The sequence below is a fragment of the Patiria miniata genome, unplaced genomic scaffold (assembly GCF_015706575.1).
Source record: "Patiria miniata isolate m_02_andy unplaced genomic scaffold, ASM1570657v1 HiC_scaffold_1, whole genome shotgun sequence".
NCBI classification, from domain to species: domain Eukaryota; kingdom Metazoa; phylum Echinodermata; class Asteroidea; order Valvatida; family Asterinidae; genus Patiria; species Patiria miniata.
The window spans coordinates 16,099,694-16,127,447 of NW_024037047.1; the positions used below are offsets into that span (position 1 = coordinate 16,099,694).

Below are 27,754 nucleotides of genomic sequence, written 5' to 3' on the forward strand. Positions count from 1 at the left end.
AAAACTCAATTCACGCCCGTTGGGGGCGCCCTACAGTAAGGTAGCCGCAAACAGAGGGCTTGTTTTCAGGCCAGAAATCACAGTCAGAGATTTTTTTTCTCGCAATTTTTTAATGAAATATGAGTCAGCTATCCTTCCTCGTGCCGTACAAGTGGTTTGGAGAAATTTTTCAAAACCTCGCTTCTTTATAGTTTCAAAATGGCGCCTTCCACCGTTTGTTGTCAAATGTTTGCGGAGTGGTTTTTTTTCAGGGGGGCGGAACCTGGGGGGGGGGGGCAGCGTTTCAAAAGGGGTCACCAATGGCGGTTCCGCAACAAATGCGCCCAAAATCTGAATAGGGCCGATAGACCGTCCTCCGATCACAGCAATTTCGAGCGAACAAGGAGGGGGGGGGGGGGTAATTTGGGGTCAGAAGGAGCAAAAACTCAATTCACGCCCGTTGGGGGCGCCCTACAGTAAGGTAGCCGCAAACAGAGGGCTTGTTTTCAGGCCAGAAATCACAGTCAGAGATTTTTTTTCTCGCAATTTTTTAATGAAATATGAGTCATCTATCCTTCCTCGTGCCGTACAAGTGGTTTGGAGAAATTTTTCAAAACCTCGCTTCTTTATAGTTTCAAAATGGCGCCTTCCACCGTTTGTTGTCAAATGTTTGCGGAGTGGTTTTTTTTCAGGGGGGCGGAACCTGGGGGGGGGGGCAGCGTTTCAAAAGGGGTCACCAATGGCGGTTCCGCAACAAATGCGCCCAAAATCTGAATAGGGCCGATAGACCGTCCTCCGATTACAGCAATTTCGAGCGAACAAGGAGGGGGGGGGGGGTAATTTGGGGTCGGAAGGAGCAAAAACTCAATTCACGCCCGTTGGGGCGCCCTACAGTAAGGTAGCCGCAAACAGAGGGCTTGTTTTCAGGCCAGAAATCACAGTCAGAGATTTTTTTTCTCGCAATTTTTTAATGAAATATGAGTCATCTATCCTTCCTCGTGCCGTACAAGTGGTTTGGAGAAATTTTTCAAAACCTCGCTTCTTTATAGTTTCAAAATGGCGCCTTCCACCGTTTGTTGTCAAATGTTTGCGGAGTGGTTTTTTTTCAGGGGGGCGGAACCTGGGGGGGGGGGGCAGCGTTTCAAAAGGGGTCACCAATGGCGGTTCCGCAACAAATGCGCCCAAAATCTGAATAGGGCCGATAGACCGTCCTCCGATCACAGCAATTTCGAGCGAACAAGGAGGGGGGGGGGGGGTAATTTGGGGTCGGAAGGAGCAAAAACTCAATTCACGCCCGTTGGGGGCGCCCTACAGTAAGGTAGCCGCAAACAGAGGGCTTGTTTTCAGGCCAGAAATCACAGTCAGAGATTTTTTTTCTCGCAATTTTTTAATGAAATATGAGTCATCTATCCTTCCTCGTGCCGTACAAGTGGTTTGGAGAAATTTTTCAAAACCTTGCTTCTTTATAGTTTCAAAATGGCGCCTTCCACCGTTTGTTGTCAAATGTTTGCGGAGTGGTTTTTTTCAGGGGGGCGGAACCTGGGGGGGGGGGGGCAGCGTTTCAAAAGGGGTCACCAATGGCGGTTCCGCAACAAATGCGCCCAAAATCTGAATAGGGCCGATAGACCGTCCTCCGATCACAGCAATTTCGAGCGAACAAGGAGGGGGGGGGGGGGAATTTGGGGTCGGAAGGAGCAAAAACTCAATTCACGCCCGTTGGGGGTGCCCTACAGTAAGGTAGCCGCAAAAAGAGGGCTTGTTTTCAGGCCAGAAATCACAGTCAGAGATTTTTTTTCTCGCAATTTTTTAATGAAATATGAGTCATCTCTCCTTCCTCGTGCCGTACAAGTGGTTTGGAGAAATTTTTCAAAACCTCGCTTCTTTATAGTTTCAAAATGGCGCCTTCCACCGTTTGTTGTCAAATGTTTGCGGAGTGGTTTTTTTTTCAGGGGGGCGGAACCTGGGGGGGGGGGGCAGCGTTTCAAAAGGGTCATCAATGGCGGTTCCGCAACAAATGCGCCCAAAATCTGAATAGGGCCGATAGACCGTCCTCCGATCACAGCAATTTCGAGCGAACAAGGAGGGGGGGGGGGGGGTAATTTGGGGCCGGAAGGAGCAAAAACTCAATTCACGGAGCAAAAACTCAATTCACGCCCGTTGGGGGCGCCCTACAGTAAGGTAGCCGCAAACAGAGGGCTTGTTTTCAGGCCAGAAATCACAGTCAGAGATTTTTTTTCTCGCAATTTTTTAATGAAATATGAGTCATCTATCCTTCCTCGTGCCGTACAAGTGGTTTGGAGAAATTTTTCAAAACCTCGCTTCTTTATAGGGTGCAGACCAGTAAATCGGTCCGAAATTGCCTGCGCCGGCCAAATCACGATTTGCATGCCCTCAAAATCTTCGGTATTTGAGCATGCTGTGGGCCATGAACTTGAGGGTTTGTAAAAAATATGGGTTGAAACCGTGCACAGGACTTGGAGCTTGCAGTTCTGTGTAATTTTGATGTAATTTGGACCCTAAAAGCGCTCTACTTTGCAATGGAGTGTAGGCATCGTTTTTCAAAATGGCGATGGGCTTCAGGACTATTTTCAGGGGTGATCATCTTCAGATGGAAATTTCTCCTAAAAGTCATCAGTTGACCCCCCGAAAATTGAAAAGAAAATGAAAGATGATGAAATAAGCTTTAATTTGATGTGTGTCTCGAACACCTTGGAGAGTTGTGAGTATTTTTCCCGAATTTTTGAAGTGGGAGCATTTACCATTGGGGTCTATGGAAGTTTATTTACTGGTCTGCTACCATAATGACGTCACACTTTTTTCTTTCTTTGTGCGCCGTTAATTGGAGATTCGTGGCTTCCCTCCCCAGCTCAAGGGCAAGTTCGCACAAGGACTACAGTTGACCAATGGGGTTAACCGTAGTTCGACGTACGCTTGCCCGAACTCTGTCTAGTCGACGATGGTTGACTACGCAAGTCAAATATTTGGAACCAACCTACGGGCTGGTTGCATCGCTGGTAACCAATAGCCACGCGCATTCATAAGCAGGGAGCCAGGATCCAGAAGTTTTGCGATGACATTTTGACCGGCGTTTGACTAGTAGAGGGGTGCGTTCGAGCGTGTTACTCTTGCTACTCCCGAGTGCAGGAAAATGTTGCGTGCGCATTACTCTTGGTGCAAGAGTATACCCCCGGTATGACGGAGAGTATATACTCTTGCTAACCCGCGGGTCGTACTCCTGCTGTTCGTGCGCTCAGGAGTATATTCGTGTTACACGAGTAGCACGCTCGAACGCACCCGGGACGTTCGCACGTTGCTATTAGTGCGCAGGCGTAAAGTACGTCACAAATCAAACACTAGTCGGCTAACGGTCCTTGCCCGAACTTGGCCTATAGTCTGATGAGGATCATCTTTCACATATGCAGAGCCACACCCTCTGTCTTTCGTTCTACTTCACTCCTGTACACGACACACACTCCCATCGCACTCGATCCCGAAACAATCGAATTTTTACCATTCGCGGCCCGCACGTCATATCTGAGATTCTACGGTCCTCGCCTTTGGAAATCTATTGATGCAAGGGCGGATCCAGAACACAATTTTGGAGGGGGCCAAAAAAAATTTTGGTCCCCCAAAAAAGTGGGTCACAAAAATTACGGCGTGGGGTTCGGGGCCCGCTTAAGGACCCCGAAAAATTGTTGGATTCTAGATGCTCTGTGGTGCGATCTGAGGCAATTTCTGACCACTTTAACCAATGTTTTTTGAGGAAAAGATGGTGGTGTACTCATTGCCTGCCTTTATTGTGATGTCACATAAAAAAAAAAAAATTGGTTTCGTTTTTTTTGGGGGGGGGGGGGGGCATGGCCCCCTTTGGCCCCCCCCCCTGGATCCGCCCTTGTATTGATGGAACTTAAAAGACTCAGTCGTCCGTGGGCGGATTCAAGTCCTCCTACAAGAACGTCCTCATCTCCCACTAAGTGACTTAGCTTCTGAAAATTTCGGGTTTTTTTCTCTACTTTGAACCTTAGATTTATGGTCACTTATATAACTTATTTTTCTTAATCTTGTACACTATATCTTTGTTTTATTTCGTCAGCAACTTTTGTACATTGTTTCTTACCAGATTACGTATGTCCATGTAATCAGTTTGTGTTGTCTCATCCGTCAATTTGGTTATTCTGTATGTCTGTTTGTCTGTAGTTTCCGTCTGATTTGTATGTCTCATCATTTCACTCAGTATTTCGTTATTTTTTAAAGGCATCTCTATACAAGCTTCGGCTTCCAGACTCTATGCCTCCATGTATGTGCCGGCAATTGTATAATTTCTTTATATATTGTTAATTCTAGTATATTTCAATTGTCTGTGCAGAATGGAAATAAATGTGAACTAAACAAATATATACACTACAAACGTTTGATATATCCCTGCGTGTAAATTTTATGCAACCAAGTGCGTCATCCAATCGGAGCCGCTTTTAAAAAATTGTGACGTCATTACGTTCAGAAATACGCCCTCAGCTGTTGATTGGTCAATTTGCTGTGCAATTGCGTCTGTTCAAAAGAGCACCTGACATGTAAACAAAGCGTGACGTCATTAGTGCAAAGCGTGACGTAATTTATGCAAAAACAGACCATTTTCGAAATAGCTTTATACCTTCAGCCGTGCGGGTTCAAATTTTAAAGTGTATATGACAGTTATTGTAATTGAACATTTGTTTTGTACTATGATTTTATGTGTTTATTTGTTCAATTGTATTGTATTTTTAATTATTATTCTTTTTTGCGAGTCCAACATTACAAATTCCTGTGATTGTTTTTAATCATTGGCTGATCTGAATAAATCAATCTTAATCTTATAATCTTATTATGTATCATGTCTGGTGAGAATGACGCTATTTTTATGACGTACGTAACACAAACTAAATTCCTGGGTCTCTCGGAACATACATAAACACAGTGTATTTACCTAATCATTTTATAAATGATATTAAAACAAAACCTATAATTCACAACCAGGTATAATCTCCAAAACGAAATAAATTTGAGGGTTGCTCGATCAATAGATCTCAACCAGAACTTTTTATTGCAAAGAGGGAGAGAGAGGGGGTACAATCAACGCAGAACTGGAAATTGTAATAACACACGGTTTATAAATATGAAGAAATGCCACTTAAAAAGAAATATTGATTTGTCCCCGCCCCCTAACTCGACTCCCGGACTGCGGATCAAAACCTCGATATGTACGCTGCGTTCACTGCATGCTTTGCTTACCGACACTGACATTGCAATTAAGGTAGAAGGGCGCCACCTGTAAAACTCATTATGATTTCATATTGTCACATGACACGTGTGTGGATTTGCACTCTAGCAAACCACAGTGCTACATGCATGCTGCATGTCCGCTGTGCCGCTCCGCCCATGTAGAAAGTTAGTTCCTATCCACTAAAATTCCATAACCACATTGACAGATTTTGTTCTGCTTAAAGCAGATAGATGGAACAACAAAATTAACTCGTCCATACAAGCTGTTGAAGTTTCAGATTGGTACTCTATGTTTTAAGAAAACACAACACTCATAATTATGCACTTTTCGTGGGGGGGGGGGGGGCGTGACTTTGAAAATAACATGAACATGTACGTTTTTAACATGATGGTCCGGATTTGACGCATGAGGGCGCGCGTTACTACTGTATGGACGTACCATAGACCATAGACATAAAGGTTCTTTATGTCTATTGACCTATCGTCGTTTGCGAGTTAGCCGCGCCCCTTAGACAACCCTATGAAATTGTGTACGTTCAGTTTTGTTTGTCTCAGATTTTGCGCGTTCCGCGTCCATTTATATATCTTGTAATTGGACAATGTTTCACAAGTTGCGTTGACGCAAGGCATAGACCGAGCGCAACGGACCTGTAGCGTATCCAGCTTTGAATCATCAGGGGGAGGGGGGGGGGGGGCAACCGCACATCCGCGTCGAAACTGTAGACATGTTTTTCCCTCCGGACACTTGGCCTCCGTAAAATAAAAAAGCGGGGGGGGGGGGGGTACCCACCTTCCAAATGGAGGCGCTCTTCAAAACTGACCATTATTATGCATACTGCAAATTATTGACCCATTTTCACGGCGCATTGTGATGGTTTTTGAGCGGGTTTTCTTTTTGGGGATTAATGTCAGAACTCTCTAACCATTTATTGAAATAATTGCTGAACAAAACATGTTGTGACAAAAATCCGCCGGGGGGGGGGGGCAGAGTGCCCCTCCCCCCTCTGGATACGCCACTGGCACGGACATCCACTGGGGTGGGGGTGGGGGGATCTCAACATTCCGGCCTTCTACATCTAACTAAATATCGAGTTATAACTTTTAATGTGCGCTTTAATAATGTACATTATTCTCATAAAACTACTCGCTAAATTATATATTTCAGTGTCATTTCAGTAATCGATTTTTGCCTTCTTTCGATTAGCATACTGTATTAACTTTGATTGATCTGAAAATCACTCCCCATACTTTTGTTTTCGAATTTCACCCCCCCCAAAAAAAATGAGTTATTTTTCCAGCAATGCAAAACTGATTAACTATTGAATGAGGCAGTTTAAGAAAAACTCTGTCCACGTTTGGTGATGGAATAATTAATTTACAAATGTAAGCTTAATTGGGGCCAAAAAAGCGGATTATATTTTGTGCATTATTAGCAGACGAAATTTCAACGATTTTTTTTTTTTTGGCCACTGCACTCTGGCGGATGGATTCTAAAGACGGTGTCTTTTAGGTAATGGCGGCCAACTCGCCCTGCAGAGGTTGAAGGCGTTGCTTCCGTCGACCGATCTTCAGGCGCACGTTTTGCCACATCCGGCCTCATTTTTATCAGTTGAAGAGTAAGCAGTAAGTAGGAAGGATTTGAGGGCTTGAAATGTTTTTCTTGTGGGATTTCTTCTGTAATTCAGCGTTCTGATTTTGGCGATAAGTTAACGTTAGCATATTAGCAAATTAGGGGTTTGTTCACCAAACTGAATCGCCCCCACTGCCCTTCATTTGTGCGGCACTTTGTGGTGACGACTCGCCCCACAGTAGTAAGAAATCATTTTGTGGCGATCGTGTATCTACGGGCCAGGTTCCTACAAAAGGGGAACAAAATCACTTTTAAATAATTTGAGCAACCAAACTAGTTGGCGACATTAAGAACATACAGGCAGGCCTAAGTCATAGAAAAAAGGGCAGGGTTTTCAATTTTTGAGGGAAATTTGGGGGTAAAAACTAAAATGAGGATCATTGACAATGACATAACGCAACACGAAAATAAAGATGGCGATCACTGCACGATGTGCCGTGGGCACGCAAGTCATGCTACATGGCACCAACCGGTCCGTAAACCGCGCAGGAAAATTGTAATTTCTACCCCAAGAACATGAAGAAACTGTTCAAAAATTACCAAAAAGGTGTCATTGCATCATGTGCATTGAGAGAAGTCTGCTTTAGGTTGATAATGTCATTTTTAAGTAATCAAAAAATTCTTGATTTTAATTTGATCTGTTCAAAACAGGGGCCCTACACTACACGATCGCCCATTTTGCAGCGTTGGCATGAAAATACATTGATGGTCTTTCTACAGTGGGCAGTGGATGCGACCAAACCAGCATTGTTTATATTCCTACCATGCCTGCTGGTTGTTTATAATCATAACTAAAGATTATTTTGGGGAGAATTCCTAGCTTGAGAATGAGAAACTCCAGCTCCAATGCTCATCGGGAATTCAACATTTAGAGCTGGAGGTCAATGTACATTGTAGCCAGCGGTCTAGAAATGGCGGAGGCTGTGAAAGTTTGCCTCAAGAACACAGCCGCCGAAATCATCATTTTTGGTTCATATTTTAGTCAGTTTTGTTGTGTTTCAAGTTGATCGTTTGCTTTGTGAATGATTCACCAAAAATTCCATTGGGCAAAGAAAAGGTCCTCAGTATTTCACCAACCAAGTTTGCAGGCTCAATTCAATTTTTAAACGAGACATTTCTTCAGTATTTTGCACATGACAGGGAAGTCAAGTGATTCCAAAATGAGGCTAAAGACTAGACTGGTACATGTCCAACCATGGTCCAACTATTTGAAAAGACTGACCCCTTCATTCAGTGTCATAAGTGTGGTAGCTGACTATGGAGAAATGTGTAGTAAATAGAGACTAGTTCCCAGTTCATACCATGTTTCTTTTGGCACAGTTGATTGATCATGTTGATGCAGTACTGAAGCGGTGTTGGACTGGTTGTTTCAGGTGCCAGTCTATTTTCTTGCATTGCATGTTTTAAATACCTTAAGTCATTGTAAGTTTTGGGACTCTCATACACAGTATTGAGTGTCCCAAATTTTCGGACTAGAGTAACTGCAGCTAACATGCTCATCAGGAATTTGACGTGTATAGACCTGGAGCTACAAGAACAACAAGTATTATCCAACCCTAACCTCCTAGGCCTTTTTTGCTAAGAACCATCCTCAATCCTCCAAAATCCTCCAAAATTTTTCAACTCCGCCTAAATTTTTCAAAATTGTCAGACAGTCCTGCCTCAAAATGCATTCATCGTCAATCCTCCAAAATCCTCCTCATCCAAAAATTTTGCACTCGTGTTTAAATGAAGGATAACCAATGCCAAATCCTTCAAAATCATCCAACAGTCCTGCCTCAAAATGCATTCATCCTCAATCCTCCAAAATCCTCATGTGCTTCAATCACCATTCATCCTCAATCCTCCAAAATCCTCATATGCTTTAATCACCATTCATCCTCAATCCTCCAGAATCCTCATTTGATTCAATCACCATTCATCCTCAATCCTCCAGAATCCTCCAAAACCGCCAGGAGGATTTTGGAGGAGTGAGGTGGGTTAGGGTTTAAAGGGAAAATACAACATTTGCAAACATCGAAAAATAAAACTACATGTACCAAGTTGTTACGAAATACCTTACTAGAATGTTGGTAAATGACAGTCTAAAGCATCCTGTATAATTATGGCACCTGGTGTGAAGTCATTTTCAAGAAAAATGGTACTTTTGTATACATTTCCAACGGTGGTCGGCCGACCACCGTTGGAAAAACCTAACTATTTTTCAACCACTGCTCCAAATTTACAATTTTTGTTCCAGTCCAAATTTTGTTTGCCCTTTGGTTCCATCGGTTCATGAACGGGTGCACGCTAGCTAGACTGGTTCCCTCACCTTACAATTTTCCGGCATTTTTTATCAATTTCATCTTCAGTGGAGTCAGGGAACCAGACTACCTGAACATTTTTGTTTTTCTTGGTTTTTCCAGCATTTTCGAACGCAAAGCTTCAAACATGTCAGTGTAACAATATTTGATCTATTAAACTAACCCCCAAATAATTCATTTCTGAAAATTACAGCAAAAGCCAATGATGTACATTCCCTTTAAACATACATGTACCTCATAGTTTGCACTCAGTCATTCACGAAGCTAATTATTCGACTTGAAAGTGACCAAAATATGAGAAATATTGATGATTTCGGAAGCTTCTTGAGAAAAACAGTGGCACCGTACTGTCATGTACATGTATGGCTGTGTTGTTGTTGTCAGCGTGGATACTCATCAAATTTGAAATTCCCAAGATTCATCCGGCAAAATTCCCAAGAATTAGGCAATGAAAAAGAGCACGCAGTAGCCTTAAATCACAGAGAAATAATATATTTTTACCACCACTGGGAGATTCTGATGGACTCGGGATACCAGCATTTTTTTGCGTGACAAAATTGGTGAATTTTGGCGGATTCAGGATACTTTCTAGTAAAAGAGCCCCAGGAGTTAGGGTTAAACATGTTAACAGAAGTCAGAAAACGACAAAACAAAACGTGAAACTACGATTGTGAAACTGAAAATAGAGATGCATGTAAATTTATGCATTGCATCATCTTGAGAATGCTTATGAAAATTGCGTTGTCTATATGCACCCACAAATATTACTGTTCAAAATAGGTTCATAAGACTGCTCAATTAAACAATCGGAACCTTTTACATGTAGATATGACATGCCAGGGTCATGAGTAATGTTTAAAGGGAATATACAACATTTGCAAACATCGAAAAACAAAACAACCTAAGTTTTACCAAATACCTTACTAGGATGTTGGTAAATGACACTCTAAAGCATCCTGTAAAATTATGGCACCTAGTGTGAAGTCATTTTCAAGAAAAGTGGTATTTTTTGTATAAAGTTCCAACGGTGGTCGGCCGACCACCGTTGGAAAAAACCTAACTATTTTTCAACTACTGCTCCAAACTTAACATTTTGTTTCAGTCAAAATTGTGTTTGCTATTGGTTACATGTTCATGAACGGGTGCAGGCCAGCTAGACTGGTTCCCTTACCTTACAATTATCCAGCATCTATAAATTGATCCATTTCATCTTTAGTGGAGTCAGGGAACCAGACTACTTGAACATTTTTGTTTTTTTCTTGGTTTTTCCAGCATTTTCGAACACAAAACTTCAAACATATCTGCGTAACAATATTTGATCTATTATACTAACCCCTCAAATAGTTCATTTCTGACAATTACAGCAAAAGCCAATGATGTACATTCCCTTTAACTGTACCACTGCCAGACGATCAACAGTGACCATACGGGCAGGAAAAACAAAAAATAATCCACAATAAAATATGGTCGACATCGAGGATGTCACTGTGAAAATAATGTTGATTGGAATTGAATTGAACCAACAAAACAAAACAGTCGGTACTTCAGGTGACACTTATCTTTTGTTCTTCCCACAGTCCCTCAAGTGAGACGTCCAACCTTGATTCTTGCCTGCGCTGGTCAGCCAGTACTGAGCCATCATGCCAACAGTCAAAGGAGATGGAATGCGAGGACTCGCAGTCTTCATTTCAGATATCCGAAACTGTAAGTTGTGGTAGCATTGCCTGACTAATCAAACAAAATCTGTTTAAGACTCGGCGTTACCCAAGGGTTTGCAAGAACAAATTTACAAGCTGACTCGGGTGGGACTCGAACCCACGACCTCCTGCTTACTTGTGCAGACTTCTTACCACTCAACCAGTGAGCTGGCCTTAAGTCTGGTATGTTGGGCGCAATTGGTCAATTTGCAAGATTGGTCAATCGCGTTGCACGATGGGTTGATGCGGTAGGATATCTCGGACTTTACTTACCTTTTTAAAAAAAATCCTACCTAGTTGTGAATTAGAAAGAAAAGATGATCGACAGGTGGCAGTGGGATCAACCGATAATGTCATGATTGACCAATAACGCAACGCGATAGACTGATCGTACACATCGACCTGAACGCGCCCAAGACATACATTGTACAGAGATCTATAACTTTTCATTAGGCCAAAAAAAAAAGTCTCCAGTTTCTGGTATGCGCACGCGTCGCCGTAGCCATGCGCGTTGGCAAAATGTAAAAGTTTTTTTTTTCAATGAAAGATGATGTCTCAAAACCGCCAAACTCACTGGTTTGACTGGAATACTGCTGCTGCACAATTTCAACGTGTTTTTAGATTGGGTTATGTTTGAGAATAAGCTTTATGTGGCCTCTCTGGACTCCCATATATTTGCACTAAGTTTAGTCGGGCACCATTTGCAGTCATCAGCCGACATTTGAAGCAAAAAAATCAGGTAAAAAAAAAAAAAAGCTGCGTCGCCGCACCACTTTTTGGGCAAGCTCCATACCAGAAACCGGAGACTTTTTTTTTGGCCTTAGATGGATTTTTTTTGGTGAAATAGATCTAATGGAGTGCATTTTACGGGTAGCACGGAAACCGGTGCCCTATTGAAGTAAAACATGACTTGACAACTTTTGAATTAAAACCAAGATCCTAGAATTGTTTGCTCAGAATAAACAGCATTCACTGAGCTAAAAAGTTATCAGGTTAGATAAAAGCACTTGTCTTTAGATTTTGAGCACTGTTGTTGCTTCAAATGAAAAAAAAAAAGCTCAAATTATCTACCCTATATTTAAGGCTAAAATTAGAAATTTACTTTTTGTACATGTACTGTTTTGTTCTCAAGTGACTGACCATGTACATGTAGGCTGTGAGGTCACACTTTTAGTTGTGAATAGCTGTGGGTGTTCTCAGTTATCCATTAGGAAATTGGTTGCGTAATCTGAGATTTTCTTTCTATCCTAGGCAAGAGTAAGGAAGCAGAAGTCAAGCGAATCAACAAGGAGCTGGCCAACATACGCTCCAAGTTCAAAGGTAATAGTCTAGAAAGCTCATTAATTTTACGAACGAACATTAAACTTTATGTTTTTGGTGAATCAGGCTTGATTAACCTTAGGCTAAACATGCATTAAAAGGAATTGTTCCAACTTCGATTGTGAAGAATGTCGATCATGTACGTCAACATCAGTCAGGTTTGAGTTCGTACCAGACAAGACACGAGTCACATGTGTGATGGGACAGATACAGCGGCCCTGCGAGTCACGTCAGTCGCGTAAGAAGTTAAACATATGAGTTGGCCTCATAGAAAAATACTGGTAGCATATAGCCTCAATCCTGTAAATTCCTCCATTATTTCTTGAATATGGTCCGTGGAGGGGTGACCACTGCCTGAATCCTGCAAAATCCTGCGGCAGTGACTGTCAATATGTTGAGGCTTGGCCAGTGACATCCTGGAGCAGTCCGGAGGATTTCAAACATAATCCAGGCCTATATTTATGCAAGGCTGAGCAAAAACAACACATGGTCCGGCCCATAGAGCTATATTAAATTACTAGAGCGCTAACTTGTCATTCTGCGCGTGGAGACGCTTTGAAGCCGTCCTGGGCGCAGACATTTTGAATTCATGTGCGTGTTTGTAGAACATAATTAAATTAGAAAGATTGAAGTTTGAAAGTGTACTCTACATGCAACGCGCAAGTAGAAGATACGCAAACAACTTAAGCGCGTCATGACGGCAAAAAGCATCTGCAGCGTATACGCGCACATGTTGCGCTGTTTGCGTAGAGCAAAATAACACGCTCATTTGCTGATCGTGCGTTTCGGTTTTGGGCGTATTGGCTTCGGTAACGCACCAGTATGGAATACAAACGCAGATATGCAAATAGCCATTCAAAATTTCTAGGTCTCCATAGGTTTGTGCACAAACATGGATGCGCCCAGCAGGCATTACTTTGTACACGAAGTTAGCGCTCTAGTAATTTAATATAGCTCTGTGGTCCGGCCCAAGACCTTGACAAAGTGCATCCTACGAAAACAGAAACACACTTTTGCCATGTAACCTCAATCCTCCAAATTCCTCCACTTTGGCAAAGAGGATTTTGAAGGATTCAGGGCGGTTAGGTTTTAAAACAACATATGAAGAGGAATTTTGGAAATTTAACTGAATGTTTTTTGAACAGAGTTATTTTGCAGTACAATGCGCACATGTAAACTGCTAAATGTCACGAATTGTAAATGCACATTGCATACATGTGCATGTAATGTACATGTGTATTATGTGTATCATGGGTATCATGTACATGATACCCATTTTTTTTTTTGGGGGGGGGGGGCTGCATGTTGTCACTCCATTCTTGTATGGTTCTGTTTCCCTAGTTATGTGGTGTTTGTTTATGTACAATTTTAATGTATTGCCTTCCCTATTTTACTCATTTCTTTTTGTATTATGCAAGTTTTAATCGCTTTTAGAATTAATTGTTTTTAATGTAAAATCCTTTTGGAATTTGGCCCTTTGGGCCACGATGTGAGACAAATAAAAGAAATGAAATTGATCATAGTATGCATATTGATCATATGCATTCATGTGGGCTACATGTACATCTGCCCTGCATTAGTGGCATGTAACGTAGTACGGTGGTACAGGCCCACTGTGTCTGACTGCACATTATGTGCACAGCTTGCCAGATCATTCATTGGATCCAGTGAGTTACAATGTAATTGTATCATGTGTCCTCCGTGTGCTCCATCAGCGCTGCACAAATCAGGACATGTCAATGCAACTGGGACACCATGTCAGGACAGATTCAATTGCCAAGTCACAATGCATGCATACAAAGTATATATGTGTACACATGTATACATGTATGTACATTATAAACATGATGCTTTTGTTATGGTAATTTGACTCTACATTGTACCTTGTCTACCTGTTTGATACTGGACCTTACACCATTTCACTAAACATGCACATACACGTACATGTACCTGTACATCACACATGCAAATGATGTGCCTGTACGATGTGTACATGACATGTACGCAAACATGTACATGTACATGTACATGTACATGTACAATGTACATCCATGAACATGTACAGTTCCAGTACATGTTCATGTGCATTGTAAATGTGCATGGTACATGTACATGTACGTAACATTGACATGTACATCCATGAACATGAACATGCACATTACCGGTCAGTGTTCATGTGCATTGTAAATGTGCATATAATTACACAAGCTGGACATGGTATGTACATGTTCATGTACATTTACTGTAACATGTACTACATGTACATACTATGTACCGGTAAACCATACATGTACTTTACATGTGCATGTACCATACATGTACATGGGACATACATGTACACCAAACATGTACCGTTACATGTATGATAGCCATATGTAGCCAAGTCAGACTGCTATAGAAGTGGGCTGAGCAGACCATCAGAGCACATTGCTGAGGCCGTAATATTCATGATGGCTTAATTATTTGCGCTTAGTTGCACAGGCCTGTCACAGTCTGTCCAGTAATTTGCCATTCATGATTACATGTAGCTCTGTTGCTGCTGGCCACGACTGTATTAAGCCGCTTTTTAGTTTTAGTCGATCAAGTGAATTCCCATTTTGGTATCAATTGGCAAACCTCGATGCAGATGGCTAGAACCGTAAGCCGGCCTCAGGTCGACCCGCGATTTGCTTGCGCCGCGACGGCACCAACTGCATCAAACAAATGTCAAACATCAAGTCACAAATCTGAGAAATCGTGTGATTATTGTGGAACAAGCCGCATCCTGACACAGAATAAAATTATGCTCACGTTACCTGCGACGTGACGATTATTCACAAAAAATTAAATTAGATATCCAGATTTGCACATGACGTTGTTAATTCACACAAGTCGACTGCGATTGATTCAGGCCTGTCGAGAGCATCTTCGATCACGACACAGATGTTGAAATGTTTCTACTCCGACTGTTGATTGTTTTGAATGCCGACTAATGCCAATCGTCTTTACACTCCTGCTATTTAAACGGTCAGCGACAGTCAAAATGTCTCCCACTTCCCCTGCTATACTTTTATCAAAGGCTAGTCACCAGCAGTCAGATCACATGTCAAGCAAGCACTGTGACTAGTCAAACTAGGTCTACAGACAAAGCAGGCAAGTTGTGGTCACAGCTGTTTTATCACTCACAGGGAGTCAAAGCAGAGGTGTATCAATTTACTGAAACAGCCCCAGCCAGTCAATCCTGCTTTATGTAGGCTGGGAATTCTTAACTGTTGAAAACAGTCACTTGTTTGATTTTGACCGCAAGGACTACTTGGCACAGAATGTATGTTTGCATAGCAGGGTTAATATAGTTACTCTCAGATCACAAACAAAATGCAGTGACTGATATGTTCCCAATGGCCTAGGCTAAGGCGCAGCTTGATCCTGAAAAGTCAGTCACCGACTGTTTAGTGTCATCGCAAGGTCAAACTGATGGCAACTTAATACACATGTATGTACAGTGTAGGTTAACAGTTTAGTGCTGTCATATAAAAAGTCAGACTTCAATCTCAACTAAACTTGGTGACAATAATTTTTGGGTAGGGGGACTGAAGATGACTTTAGATGACTTGAGACCTTTGAGGTCAAAGGTCATCTAGGGGTCAAATGAGGTCATTGTTGTTTTCGGTTAGGTAAACTGAAAAGTGCTGTCATATGAAAAGTCAGACTTCGCTCTCAACCAAACTTGGTGACAATAATCTTTGGGTAGGGAGACTCCAGATGACTTGAGTCATTTGAGGTCAAAAGGTCATCTAGGGGTCAAATGAGGTCATTGTTGATTTTGGTTAGGTACACAGAAAAGTGTGCTTACTAACTGACTGAATAAATACTGCCAGCATGCCAGGGGGATCGTGCAGGTTTTTAACTTGTAGTATTTCTCTGTTTTGTCCTCGTCAATACAGGTGATAAAACTCTAGACGGTTACCAGAAGAAGAAGTATGTGTGCAAGCTGCTGTTCATCTTTCTGCTCGGCCATGACATTGACTTTGGTCACATGGAGGCCGTCAATCTGCTCAGCTCCAACAAGTACACAGAGAAACAAATTGTGAGTCTTACAAAATGATGTTCAATCTTACACACCTTTCTGTTTTTAAATTATCCCCGTTTCCATTAAAACCCTCCTTTTGTTTGATCAGTCACAGACAGTCAAAACTTCAATCCTGTTCCCTGCCATGACTTTTACACAGGATAGTCGCCAACAGTCAGATCATATTTCATGTAGGTACTGTGACAGTCAAATTCTATCAACAGACAAAAGCAGGTAACTGCTAGGCCCAGCTGGCTTATCAATCTCCTACGGTCAAAGCATAGCTGTATCAGGTTACATAACAATCACAGCCAGTTAATCCTGCTTTATGAAGGCAGGGAGCACTCAACTGTTGAAAACAGTCACCTGATTTATTTTGACTACAAGGCTGGCCTTGTTGAAATTGCCAGCCATAGAGGGAGGGTTAGTTACCAGGCAAAAAGATAAATATTTCTGGTATTGTCTGATCTTCCCTAAAAAATTGTTTGGGTAGCAGTTCAATTGTTTTTTTTTCTTTTTTTCATTTTTTTTCCCTTTTAATTTTATAGTTGACAATTGCTTTTTCAATTTTATCCGTAGACATCGACACTATTTTTTTTTTTTTTGGAAGTGAAAAAATATCCCGAATACATTTAAAATCTGGATTATTTTTATGTTTTTAAAGAGCTTTCTTACAAACTTGTATGTCTACTTGTCCAGTTGTCCTATGTAAATTTAGGTGCTGTGTACATGTACATATGTATGTATAAACGAACTGGTTTTTTTGCCATGTTACCGGAAACACACAGTATATTTTGGGCCTTGAAACACAACTGCTTGTTAAAGATGAAAATGAAAGCAACGAAAATATCATCTAGAATTGTAGTTTCAGTTTTACTTCACTAATGCCTTAAAAAAAAAATTATCATTTTGCCTTTGGGTTTGTTTGAAGTATATACTTGTTTTACATTCTTCCCTTAAATCTAGAACATCGGGAATACGTCTGCGACCGCAACCCGGTCCATATCAACCTGGGCTCAATTTCATAGCTCGTCTTAAAGGGAAAATACAACATTTGCAAACATCAAAAAATAAAACTACCAAATCATTTTGAAATACCTTGCTGGACTGTTAGTGAATGACAGTGTAAGGCATCCTGTAAAATCATGGCACCTGGTATACTGTCATTTTCAAGAAAAGTGGTATTTTTGTATCAATTTCCAACGCTGATCGGCCGATCAGCGTTGGAAAAAGCTGGCTTTTTTTCAAATACTGGCCCCAGTTGACCATCGCACTTGTTTGCAATCGATTACACACCTATGGACGGGTACAAGCCAGCTAGACTCGTTCCCTGACCTTACAATTCCCCAATGTATGTAAACTGCTCTGTTTCTTCTTAAATGGAGTCAGGGAACCAGACTACAGGAAAATGATTGTTTTTCTTGGTTTTTATAGCATTTTCGAACCCAAAACCTCAAAAAAGTCAGTGTAACTATATTTGCTATATATTTCCAACCCCCCAATTCCATCCATTTCTGAAAATTACAGCAAAAGCAAATGATGTATATTCCCTTTAACAGCCAATTTTGTGCTTACTACCGTATGTCATAGAGAGCGAAAGCAGTAAGCACAGCAAAACATTAACCCTAGAGGAAAAAGTTGCTGAATTCAGTGACGTAACAATAGAAATCCTATGCGCGCAACCGTTAGGAGCGTCTCAGAAGTTGAAACGTTCCCGTTCTGTATGGAATGTTCCTTTGGGAATGTTCCCAGTGTGTTCCCAACTGGAACAGACCGTTCCCAAGTATAAAGCATGCACGCGCATTGACCAATGTTCTCACACGGGATCACCTGGCATTCCATAGCCTTGGTCAAGGCGCGCTAGTTGTTATTAATCCCGGCCGTAGCGTGGTAAACGATATCCTCGCTAGTGCTATGCATGCGGTGCTACAATGTAAGTACAGCGCGAACAGCGACCTCACGCGGCCACCATTTCTATGCAAATCAGTTGGACCCAATCTAGCGCCTTGGTTCAATCGTCGGCAAAAGCTTATGTTTTTCTTTATTTTGCGCTGGATTTCTAGCGCAGGACCTCGTATGCGAATACAGATAAGTGTAGGCGGGGCTAATATGTGGAGTGTCCAATCACACCTTGGTAAATCCGGACGTCATCAAATTATTTGCAGCCATTCACCTTTTGCGGACGTGACAGGAACCACACTTTTTGGGCATTGGTGCCGTGTGCAGAGACACACAACGTGTACGTGTATGGATTATGTACGGTGCCACGTTTCACTCTGCAAGTTTCCACGCAACGATCGACCAATAAGAAAACGACATTTAAGGTCAGCTAAGGCTATTAACATAATAAGCACCACCCCAAAAACCTCACATGGACGATTGAACCAAGGCGCTAGATTGGGTCCAACTGATTTGCATAAAAATAGTGGCCGCGTGAGGTCGCTGTTCGCGCTGTATTTTTATTGCACTGCATGCATAGACATATGACTGCATGCTTAGCGCTAGCGAAGATATCGTTTACCGCGTTACGGCCGGATGAATAACAACTAGCGCCTTGACCAAGGCTAGGCATTCCATGGCTGTTCACAGTGGGGGGCAGCACACGTTCCCAATCGAAACAGGCCATGTTTCTCGGTGGAACGTTCCAAGCGTTCCAACTTATGAGACGCTCCCTGAGCATGTCCAAGCTGTGAAATTGTGCGGCAGCAGCATGATTTTCTGCTATAGTAAGCACATTTTTTCTGCTAACTGTTAGTGTTAAGCAGCGCTGTGAAATTGGGCCTGGCCTAGCATTGCATCGCTAAGCATGCTAAGCCACGAGGCCTGTTGCACTTGGTCTAGAATTCTCATGTTGTCTTCTCCTTGTCAGGGCTACCTGTTCATCTCGGTCCTGGTGAACGAGAACTCGGAGCTGATGAACCTAGTCATCCAGAACATTAAGAATGATATCAGCAGCCGTACCCCGATCCATATCAACCTTGCCTTGCATTGCATCGCTAACATCGGCAGCAAAGCTATGGCCGAGACGCTGGGACCGGAGGTGCCCAAGCTCCTGGTATCAGGGTAAGCTGCTAAGCGCAAAACATACAAGCCTTTGTCAAGGTGTTCAATGATAGAGTCCGATGATCGATGGTTAACCGCAAACAAAACCAAACAACTGGGAAAGATTTCCATATACGAAGTTCACTAATTTTCCTCTGTATTGACTAACAAGCCCCCAGATAGCAATTTCATGTCCTTAAAGTCAATTTGAGCAGTGAGAAAATAGAAGCATTTTCTTAGAAAACACTTAGAATTTTTCAGTCCAATCTCATAGGGTTTGTACACAGGGTGTTGAGTGAACTTCGTATATGGAAATCTTTCCTACAGCTGTACTGTACGAAGTGATCTTACACAGCTGGGCTACAATATGCAGATCAGCTGAACAAACAACTTGGAACATCCGCGGGCCTTCTTTTTCAGGCACGTTCGTCCCTGGATTTATAGTTCTCTCTGAATTTAAATGGAGTTATATTTGGTCTGTAGGGGAGTGTGGCCTTGTGGTTAGGGTTCGTGACTCATGATCAGAGGGTCAGGTGTTCAAATCCACCTGCTGGTCATAATGTTGTGTCCTTGGGCAAGCCACTTCACCCCCACTTGCCTCTCTCCACCCAGTAGTATAAATGGGTACCGGCATTAGCGGGGGAGTAACCTGCGATGGACTAGCATCCCATCCAGGGGGAGAAGAAATATTCTAGTAGAAATTGGCTCATGACAGATTTTACTTTTTTTTAAAAATTATTTGATATTACAAATATAACAAAACGCGGTGGAAACAACACTTTCAATAGTGGGAAAAATCATTGTAATGTACCCCGTACATGCCGTAGGGTAAATCACTCATGTACCACGGTGTACAATGCTGATCCGTTTTTGTTGCATGTCACGTGATTCACTCTCGACCAATGCAAATTCACGATCTTTTACCGTGTATAACAATTAATGATGTAGTTTAAGTACTATTGGAGTTATAAATCTCGGACAAAACATTTAACCACTTGTTCTTTGCAGGGACACCATTGATGAAGTGAAGCAGAGCGCTGCGCTGTGTTTGTTGCGCCTGTACAGGACGGACCCTCACTGTATCCCTAGCGGGGAATATCAGAGTAGAATTATACACCTGCTGAATGATCAACACATGGTAAGAGATGGGGGGACAGACACGGTGACACACATACAGATAGATAGGGGGACCCTTCACATTATTAATTATGTAACTGACACACAGACACACAGATCCTTATCATTTGATTGGTAGAACTCATATCACGTGACATTCGTTATTGCTCCCAATCACGCCGGGGCTCAAAAAGTCCCATTCGCCCATGGGGAATGGGAAATACTATTGAACAGTTACGATCATTCTTGTTCCATGACGCGGTATTTGGGTGCAAATGCATGCTGGTGTGCGCGTTTAGCATTGTGCATTTAGCGTTACGCGTAGCGCCTATTGTTCTAAAGAGCCAGCGCTACAGCGTTGGGTTCAAACAGTTTCGTGAAGGGGTGGTTTGAAAGGAAGAAAAACATTTTCCACCAATTTAGAATTGAAATAAAAGTTCAAATATACCAAATGACAAGGATCTATTTGTCAGTTATATAAAACAAATATTGAGTGGCTTTAAATTGTGAAATGGGAGGAATATTGTCGCTCGGTAAAATCTGGACTTTTCCAGTTCACTGGGCTTCGCCTCGTCAAATGGAAAAGTCCAAATTTTACCTTGCGATAATATTTCTCCCATTCCACTCTTAAACCACTCAATATTTGTATAATATCTGCCTGAGAAATAAGTCTGGATGAGTGGTCTTTTGATTGTTATGTATCTGAGAAGTTGGGCATCATACTATGCTGAAATTTCTTCAAGTATAGTGTTGCAAAAGAAATAGTTCAAATTTCAAACTCTGATGCGGCGTTTGCCATTAACCCTAACCCTCCAGCGTATGTTTGCTAGAACCGTGCCAAACGTAGCAACATGCACCACTTGTCTAAGTGACAAGCCTGCCAAATGTAGCAAGATCCATCAGGGGAAAAGTCTTTAAGGCCAAACTGCCTCAGAGTCTGTGGTCACCGGATGCAGCAGGATACAACTGTGGCATTGTTCAATGGAACCTAGCTCTCATTGTTTCAGAGCTGGCCATTCATGCACTGGTGTTGGTAGCTGAATGTATCAAAGTGCGCCAGTTATTTTCCACCTGATGCACTGTGTTGTGTCTGGCAGGGTTAGGGGTTAATGCGGTACCCGTCATGATCATAAGAATGACTTGTTTCTTGACCACCCAGGGCGTAGTGACAGCAGCTACGAGTCTGATTCATGATCTAGTCCTGGATAATCCTGATGACTACAAGGGATGCGTCTCACTGGCTGTATCCAGGCTCAGTAGGGTAAGTTTTTATTAACATTAACTCCCTAGGCCTTGTTGCTAGGATGTAGCCTCAATCCTGCAAAGTCCTCCAAGTGGCCCCATGGAAATATAGCATATAGCCTCAATCCTGCAAATTCCTCCGTTATTTCTTGAATATGGTCCATGGAGGGGTGACCACTGCCTGAATCCTGCAAAATCCTCCGGCTATGACTGTCAATAGGCTGAGGCAGAGGCAGTGACATCCTGGAGCAGTGCGGAGGTTGTCAAGTACAATCAAGGACAAAATTTATGCACGGCTGAGCATAAACAACACAAGGTCCGGCCCAAGACCTCGACACAGTGCGTCCTCCGAAATCAGCAACCTACTTTTGCCATGTAACCTCAATCCTGCAAATTCCTCCAATTTGCAAAAGGATTCAGGGCGGTTAGGGTTAATATTATTTATTCAACCACGGCAAGTGAAATGCTAGTCTGTGGAACATCCCCTTGCATAGCAAGGGTCTGTGATATGCGAGCAGATTCGGTGGTTCATTACGCAAAACTGTTTTTGACGTCAAGATTTAGTGGGCTGCAGTACTGCTGCTTCATTCCCTGTGCTTGGAATAGTACTTCCACACGTATGCTACTGGTGTTAAGAAGGATGAGTTTCAAAGAAGTGCAGTCTTGCAGCAGAATTTGACCGGAGGGAAGCTACAGATATTCACAAGATCGATGGCATGAGTGAGAAAGCGAGACGGAGGATCGGATGCGGGACCAGATGCATCACCGTCTGAGGACCACGGAAAGAGAGCAAATGTGGAGGAACAGGAGACTTCAGAGTCAGAGGACCCACAACAAGCACAGGCCAAGAAGAAGGAGGAGGAGGTAGAGGATGAAGAAGACATCATGACTTTCTTTTTTTGAGGAGGAAGATGATGAAGATGAGGCCTACGTTCCAGTGGATCACCTTGACAATTCTTCATCTGTGGCTGACCTGCTGTCGAAATTCATGTCAAGCCCCTCTGCATCGGGAGATGACAACGGTGATGCACCTAAGGCCACTCGTGGTAGATGATGAGTATCTATAGATCCACAATCAGACAACGACTCAGCAAGGCCCCGCCGCCAGCAGCAACCTGAATTAGAATATCAACCAGATCAACACGGATGGACCAGGGACCTGACAAAGTTTCCAGTCAAAATTCAAGGGAAACACCAAGCTGGGACCTACATTCCAACGGCCAGAGGATGATGACCCCTGAAGTATTTTCTTCAGTTTTTCCCACAAGAAGCTTTTCAAAAAGATTGCCCGCTGGACCAACATCAATGGCAGTCCGAATCCCAGATTCACTAGGAAACAACCCCTCAAGAAATCAGAGCCTGGTTCGGCATCACAATCATTCAGGGGGTTCACAGTAACAACAACTGCGATGATGACTGGTCAAAAACAGGCTCTCTCGGAAACAGCGTGATCAAGGCCACCATGCTAAAGGCAAGATTTATTATCCTGACAGAGCTCTTGTGCTACACTAATCCGACCAAGGGTCCTCACACCATCAGAGGCAAGGCTGACCGTTACATGTTCGGGAAGAGCCACCCTCTATACCAGCTCCAGCAGATCTGGGACACCGTCTTGGATCGCTGCCGAACCAGTTACAACCCTCAGCAGCAGCTCTCTCTAAACAAGGGGATGATACGCTACAAGGGAGCGAAGGCAAATGTCAAGAGGTTCTTCATGCCCCTGAAGCCCTGCAAGATGGGATTTAAGGTCTATGTTGTGTGAAGCAACGACTGGCTATCTCAACATGTTGGTCAATTCCGAATTTAAGCAAAAAATGCTGGACATTTCCCTACGCATGATGGATCCCTTCCTGGGAAAATACCACCAGCTGTACTGTGACAGGCTGTACACTTCTGTCCCCCTCGCCACCAAGCTGCGACAAAAGAAGACCTACCTGTTTGGCACCATCAAGAGGTCATCATAAGTTTAACATCAAGTCTGACAGAAACCCCACTCGACACAAGCACATCAAGGCCATGGCCAAGATACCCAGAGGCACGATGTCCCAGGCACCCAGGCAAAAGGGGAAGGCACCCAGCGGGCAGAAGGGGAAGGCACTCAGTGGGCAGGAGAAGGCACCCAGCCGGCAGGAGAAGGCACCCAGCCGGCAAAAGGGGAAGGCACCCAGCCGGCAGAAGGGGAAGGCACCCAGCCGGCAGAAGGGGAAGGCACCCAGTGGGTAGGAGAAGGCACCCAGCCGGCAGGAGAAGGCACCCAGCCGGCAGAAGGGGAAGGCACCCAGCCGGCAGAAGGAGAAGACACCCACCCGGCAGAAGGAGAAGGCAGCCAGCCGACAGAAGGGGAAGATGACCGTGGGCTTATGGCGTGACACCAAGGTGGTGTCCTTCCTGTCCACCTCTCACCGGGGCTACAGAAATCAGACCACTGACTACCTGGCAAGGAACTTCAGGGACAAGGGGGAGAAGAAAGATAGCGGAAAGAACAGCTCCTCCCCTCGTCAATTCATGGGTGGAGTGGATCGCGCAGACCAGCTCCGGTCCTACCACAGCTGCAGTCGACAATCCATGAGGTGATTGAAGAAGATCTTATACTGTCTTGTCGATGTCGATCGGGTCAATGCTTGGCTATGCTACAAGGCCAACACCAGCAAGGATGAGCCCACCAAAGTCCCTTGACCCACCGGATCTTCACTGTGGAGATTGGTGAGAGGCTGATCGCCAGGTTTGCCGACGGCTTGACCAGACGACACCAACAGCTTTGTCTCAGAACAGTGCCAGTCATCAACGGACCAAACCATCAATGCATCGGCATGCCTGTCATGAAGGCCAAGATCTGTGTGCAGTGCCATCAGCAGTACCAGAAGACACCAAAGAGACGTGCCCTGATCACACGCTCCGGCTGAGCATCCTGCAACATCACCTTTGCTCTGGAAAATGTTTCCTTGACTTCCACTCCGCATTATTAGGGAGCATCCTAACCCAAACACCCCTCCAAAAAATATAAAGAAGTCCTAAAGAAAACCCGATGACAAAATTGAAGTCTTGTAAATAAGAACACCAGAAGAATCAGTTTAAGTTTTGTAAATAAGAACTCCAGAAGAAAACAGTTTCCAAAGCAAAGAAAAGCAATAAAAGAAAATACTTGTATATTTTTGTAAATAGCAACACCAAAAGAAAAAGTTTCCAAAGCAAAGAAAAGCAATAAAAGAAGTTTATATTTGTAAATAAGAACACCAGAAGAAACAGTTTAAGTTTTGTTAATAAGAACTCCAGAAGAAAACAGTTTCCAAAGCAAAGAAAAGCAATCAAAGAAAATACTTGTATATTTTTGTAAATAGCAACACCAAAAGAAAAAGTTTCCAAAGCAAAGAAAGCAATAAAAGAAGTTTATCAATTTGTAAATAAGAACACCAGAAGACAGAGTTGGAATAGCCGAAAAGAAGAATAACAAGAAAAGGAGAAATAAGTTATTTCTAAATACTTAAATAAGAAGGAGACAATGTAAAAAAGGAGAGCAAAAAAACACCAGGAGAAAGGAAGGAAAAAGTTATTTGTAAAGTTATTTGACTTACCATTGTGCTTATCTAATGTATAATTTTACAATGTTGGGGCCTGTTCTGTGTTAAAAGTATAGCAGGGGAAGTGGAAGGAACCTTTGACTGTTTGTGACCTTTTAAAGCCCGAGTCCATCATTTGCAGCTATCCAAAAAAGTAACTGGCGTAATTATTGTTGAAAAACATACTTGGTTGAAAGATAGGAAGGGGACTAAACTCCCTGTGAAATTATCCTTTCTGGCAAGCTCTCATTTTGAAGAAATCAACGAAAGAAGGCATTTTCAACGGTGCTTCTTAAGAAGCACCGTAGGAAAATTTAAATTAGTTGTTCGTTTTGTTATTCGGCGCAGCGCGCACAAGCATTGGAACAACGCACAGGCGCGCGCGGTTGCTATAATTCGTCGGATCAGTGCACGACATCGCGTAAAGCTGCAATTCAAAATAATTCGAAACATGATTTAGCAACTTTTGATTTTAAATTGAGATCCTAGAATGCTGTTTTTCTCGGAATATGAATCTGAAGCTGAGCTGAAACTTCATCAAGTAAGTTGTTCAGTATCCTTCATTAGATTTTGAACACTTTTGTTGCTTCAAACGAACAACATGCACTAATTACAAATGATGGACTATAGCTTTAAACAGAAGGGGGGAATCAGCAGGTTTTTTAGAGTAACACATTCTGAATTTGTTTTGTTGTCCTAGATTGTGACATCATCCTACACAGATCTTCAGGATTACACCTACTATTTCGTGCCAGCTCCGTGGCTCTCTGTCAAACTGCTGCGACTTCTGCAGTTCTATGGGCCACCCGAGGACCCCGCTAACAGAAACAGGCTGAATGAGTGTCTGGAGACTATACTCAATAAAGCACAGGTTGGTATGGTGGAATGTTGCTTGTGGGCTCCTGACTATTTGGATCACTGTGGTGTTTCCATAGAGCTATACATGTATTATATTACTACTCACCTTTTTACTAATTTGACTGACTGCTACATGCTAATTAGCCAGTGCACTATTAAAGCAACTGATCTGCCATCTTTGATCCTGGATTCTTGGACAAGCACAAATATCATTATTCATAGAAAAAAAAAATGCCTTTTATTTGAATGCGTACTTTTCCAAATTGCTAAAACAGCTGTTGTACACAAAGACATCAACTTGTTCCAAATATGTGATGCTATCAAGTTTAATGAGTCATTTGTTGGGAATTTTCATTTGGAGATACAGGCCACACTAGGGACACTTCATCACATCTCTTGGTGTTTCAACTTCCATAATTAGTGAACTAAAGATAGTACCTTCATGCGGTTTTCACAGCAGTAATACTGAGATTGTGCTTTTTTCAAATCTGTAATAATTTTTTTTGTTCACCAGGGTTGACAAACGACTCATTTAGCTTGATCGCATCACATATGTACAGCATGTAAAATTAGCGTGTGGTCACCTGCAACTGCAACGTTTTAATGGCTCGTGATTTTATTTGGCATGACATGTAGCCTACAGCGTCTTACGGTTGGTGAAAGGCTTTGCAGCCATTTCAGAAGCACCTCAGATTGGAGTCATTGAGAATATGCTGGGACAGTGTGGATTGGTGCCCACAATCATACTGATTGACGTTAAGGAGAATACACGAAAAAGTGTGGATTCGTAATTTAAGAATTCACGAGAAGCAAAGCGCCGAGTGAATTCGTAAATTAAGAATCCACACTTGCGAGTGTATTCTCCGACTTAAACCATTGCGTCAAAAGAAGTATTGTCATTAACAGTCCAGTGAGTGGAGATAAAAAGACTTGCATATCTCATGGCCATTTAATAGGATAATTTGCAAGGGAGTTTTTCGAGGCTCTTATACGTAATCCAGCATTGTGGCGTGTTTAGAATGTGTATCGCCACACCCATACAACCAAGTCATTTTGTGTGTAGGCACCTTACGTCAACATGGATAGTTCAGACTACGATTTCTTTCTGACTAAAAGGGAGTTTTTGCAGTGACGGCGGAGAATCTGACAGTGAAGATGCTTTGGTAGTTTTCGGAAGGAAAGTTTTCATGCAGACGGTCCTATTAATGCTCATTATGGAGAACGATTTTCCGACATGTTCAAAGTGTGGATAAAGATTCGAAGTTCCTTATCTACACTTTGTGACCAGTGTAAGCGTTTTGTAGTTCCGAATCCACACTAAATGTAGTGCCCCATACTGCGTGAGCATTTGTGACCTGTTCTGTCAAAATCAGACTTTTCTGGGCATAAGGTCGAAAATGATATTTTTACATATTGTTAACATACGTTCTTTTTCCTTTTAATAGGTGGTTTAATTTTTGAAACCGGTCATTCCTGGGCAGAGTTATGCTATTTTGAAGTTCATTGTGTCGAAAAGTAGAAACGGAGAAAATGGCCACGAATGTCACAAAACAGACATTTCCTTAACTGATATACCTTATCAAAATCATCAAAAATAGTATATGTAGAGTTCAAATTAGGGTTTCAAACTTTTATAATATATTTTAGACATGTTCAGGATTACAAATATGCAAAAATTTGAAAATCAATAAAGTCACCCCCAC

General features: G+C 42.5%; 1 protein-coding gene across 3 annotated transcripts in view; it reads left to right on the forward strand.

Annotated features, from left to right (window-relative positions):
* Nucleotides 1–6,725: 6,725 nt before the first annotated feature.
* The window catches only part of LOC119723697 (AP-2 complex subunit alpha-2-like), a 54,812-nt gene continuing 33,783 nt past the window's right edge, over nucleotides 6,726–27,754 (forward strand). For 2 of the 3 annotated variants that reach the window (XM_038194494.1, XM_038194511.1), the window contains exons 1-8: nucleotides 6,726–6,861; nucleotides 10,749–10,875; nucleotides 12,120–12,188; nucleotides 16,112–16,254; nucleotides 19,106–19,299; nucleotides 20,287–20,416; nucleotides 21,554–21,655; nucleotides 25,894–26,064. In XM_038194494.1, coding sequence (XP_038050422.1) covers nucleotides 10,812–10,875; nucleotides 12,120–12,188; nucleotides 16,112–16,254; nucleotides 19,106–19,299; nucleotides 20,287–20,416; nucleotides 21,554–21,655; nucleotides 25,894–26,064 — 873 coding nt within the window. In that variant the 5' untranslated portion in view covers nucleotides 6,726–6,861; nucleotides 10,749–10,811. The remainder of the gene's footprint in view (nucleotides 6,862–10,748; nucleotides 10,876–12,119; nucleotides 12,189–16,111; nucleotides 16,255–19,105; nucleotides 19,300–20,286; nucleotides 20,417–21,553; nucleotides 21,656–25,893; nucleotides 26,065–27,754) is intronic. The other variant, XM_038194502.1, reaches the window with a different exon arrangement.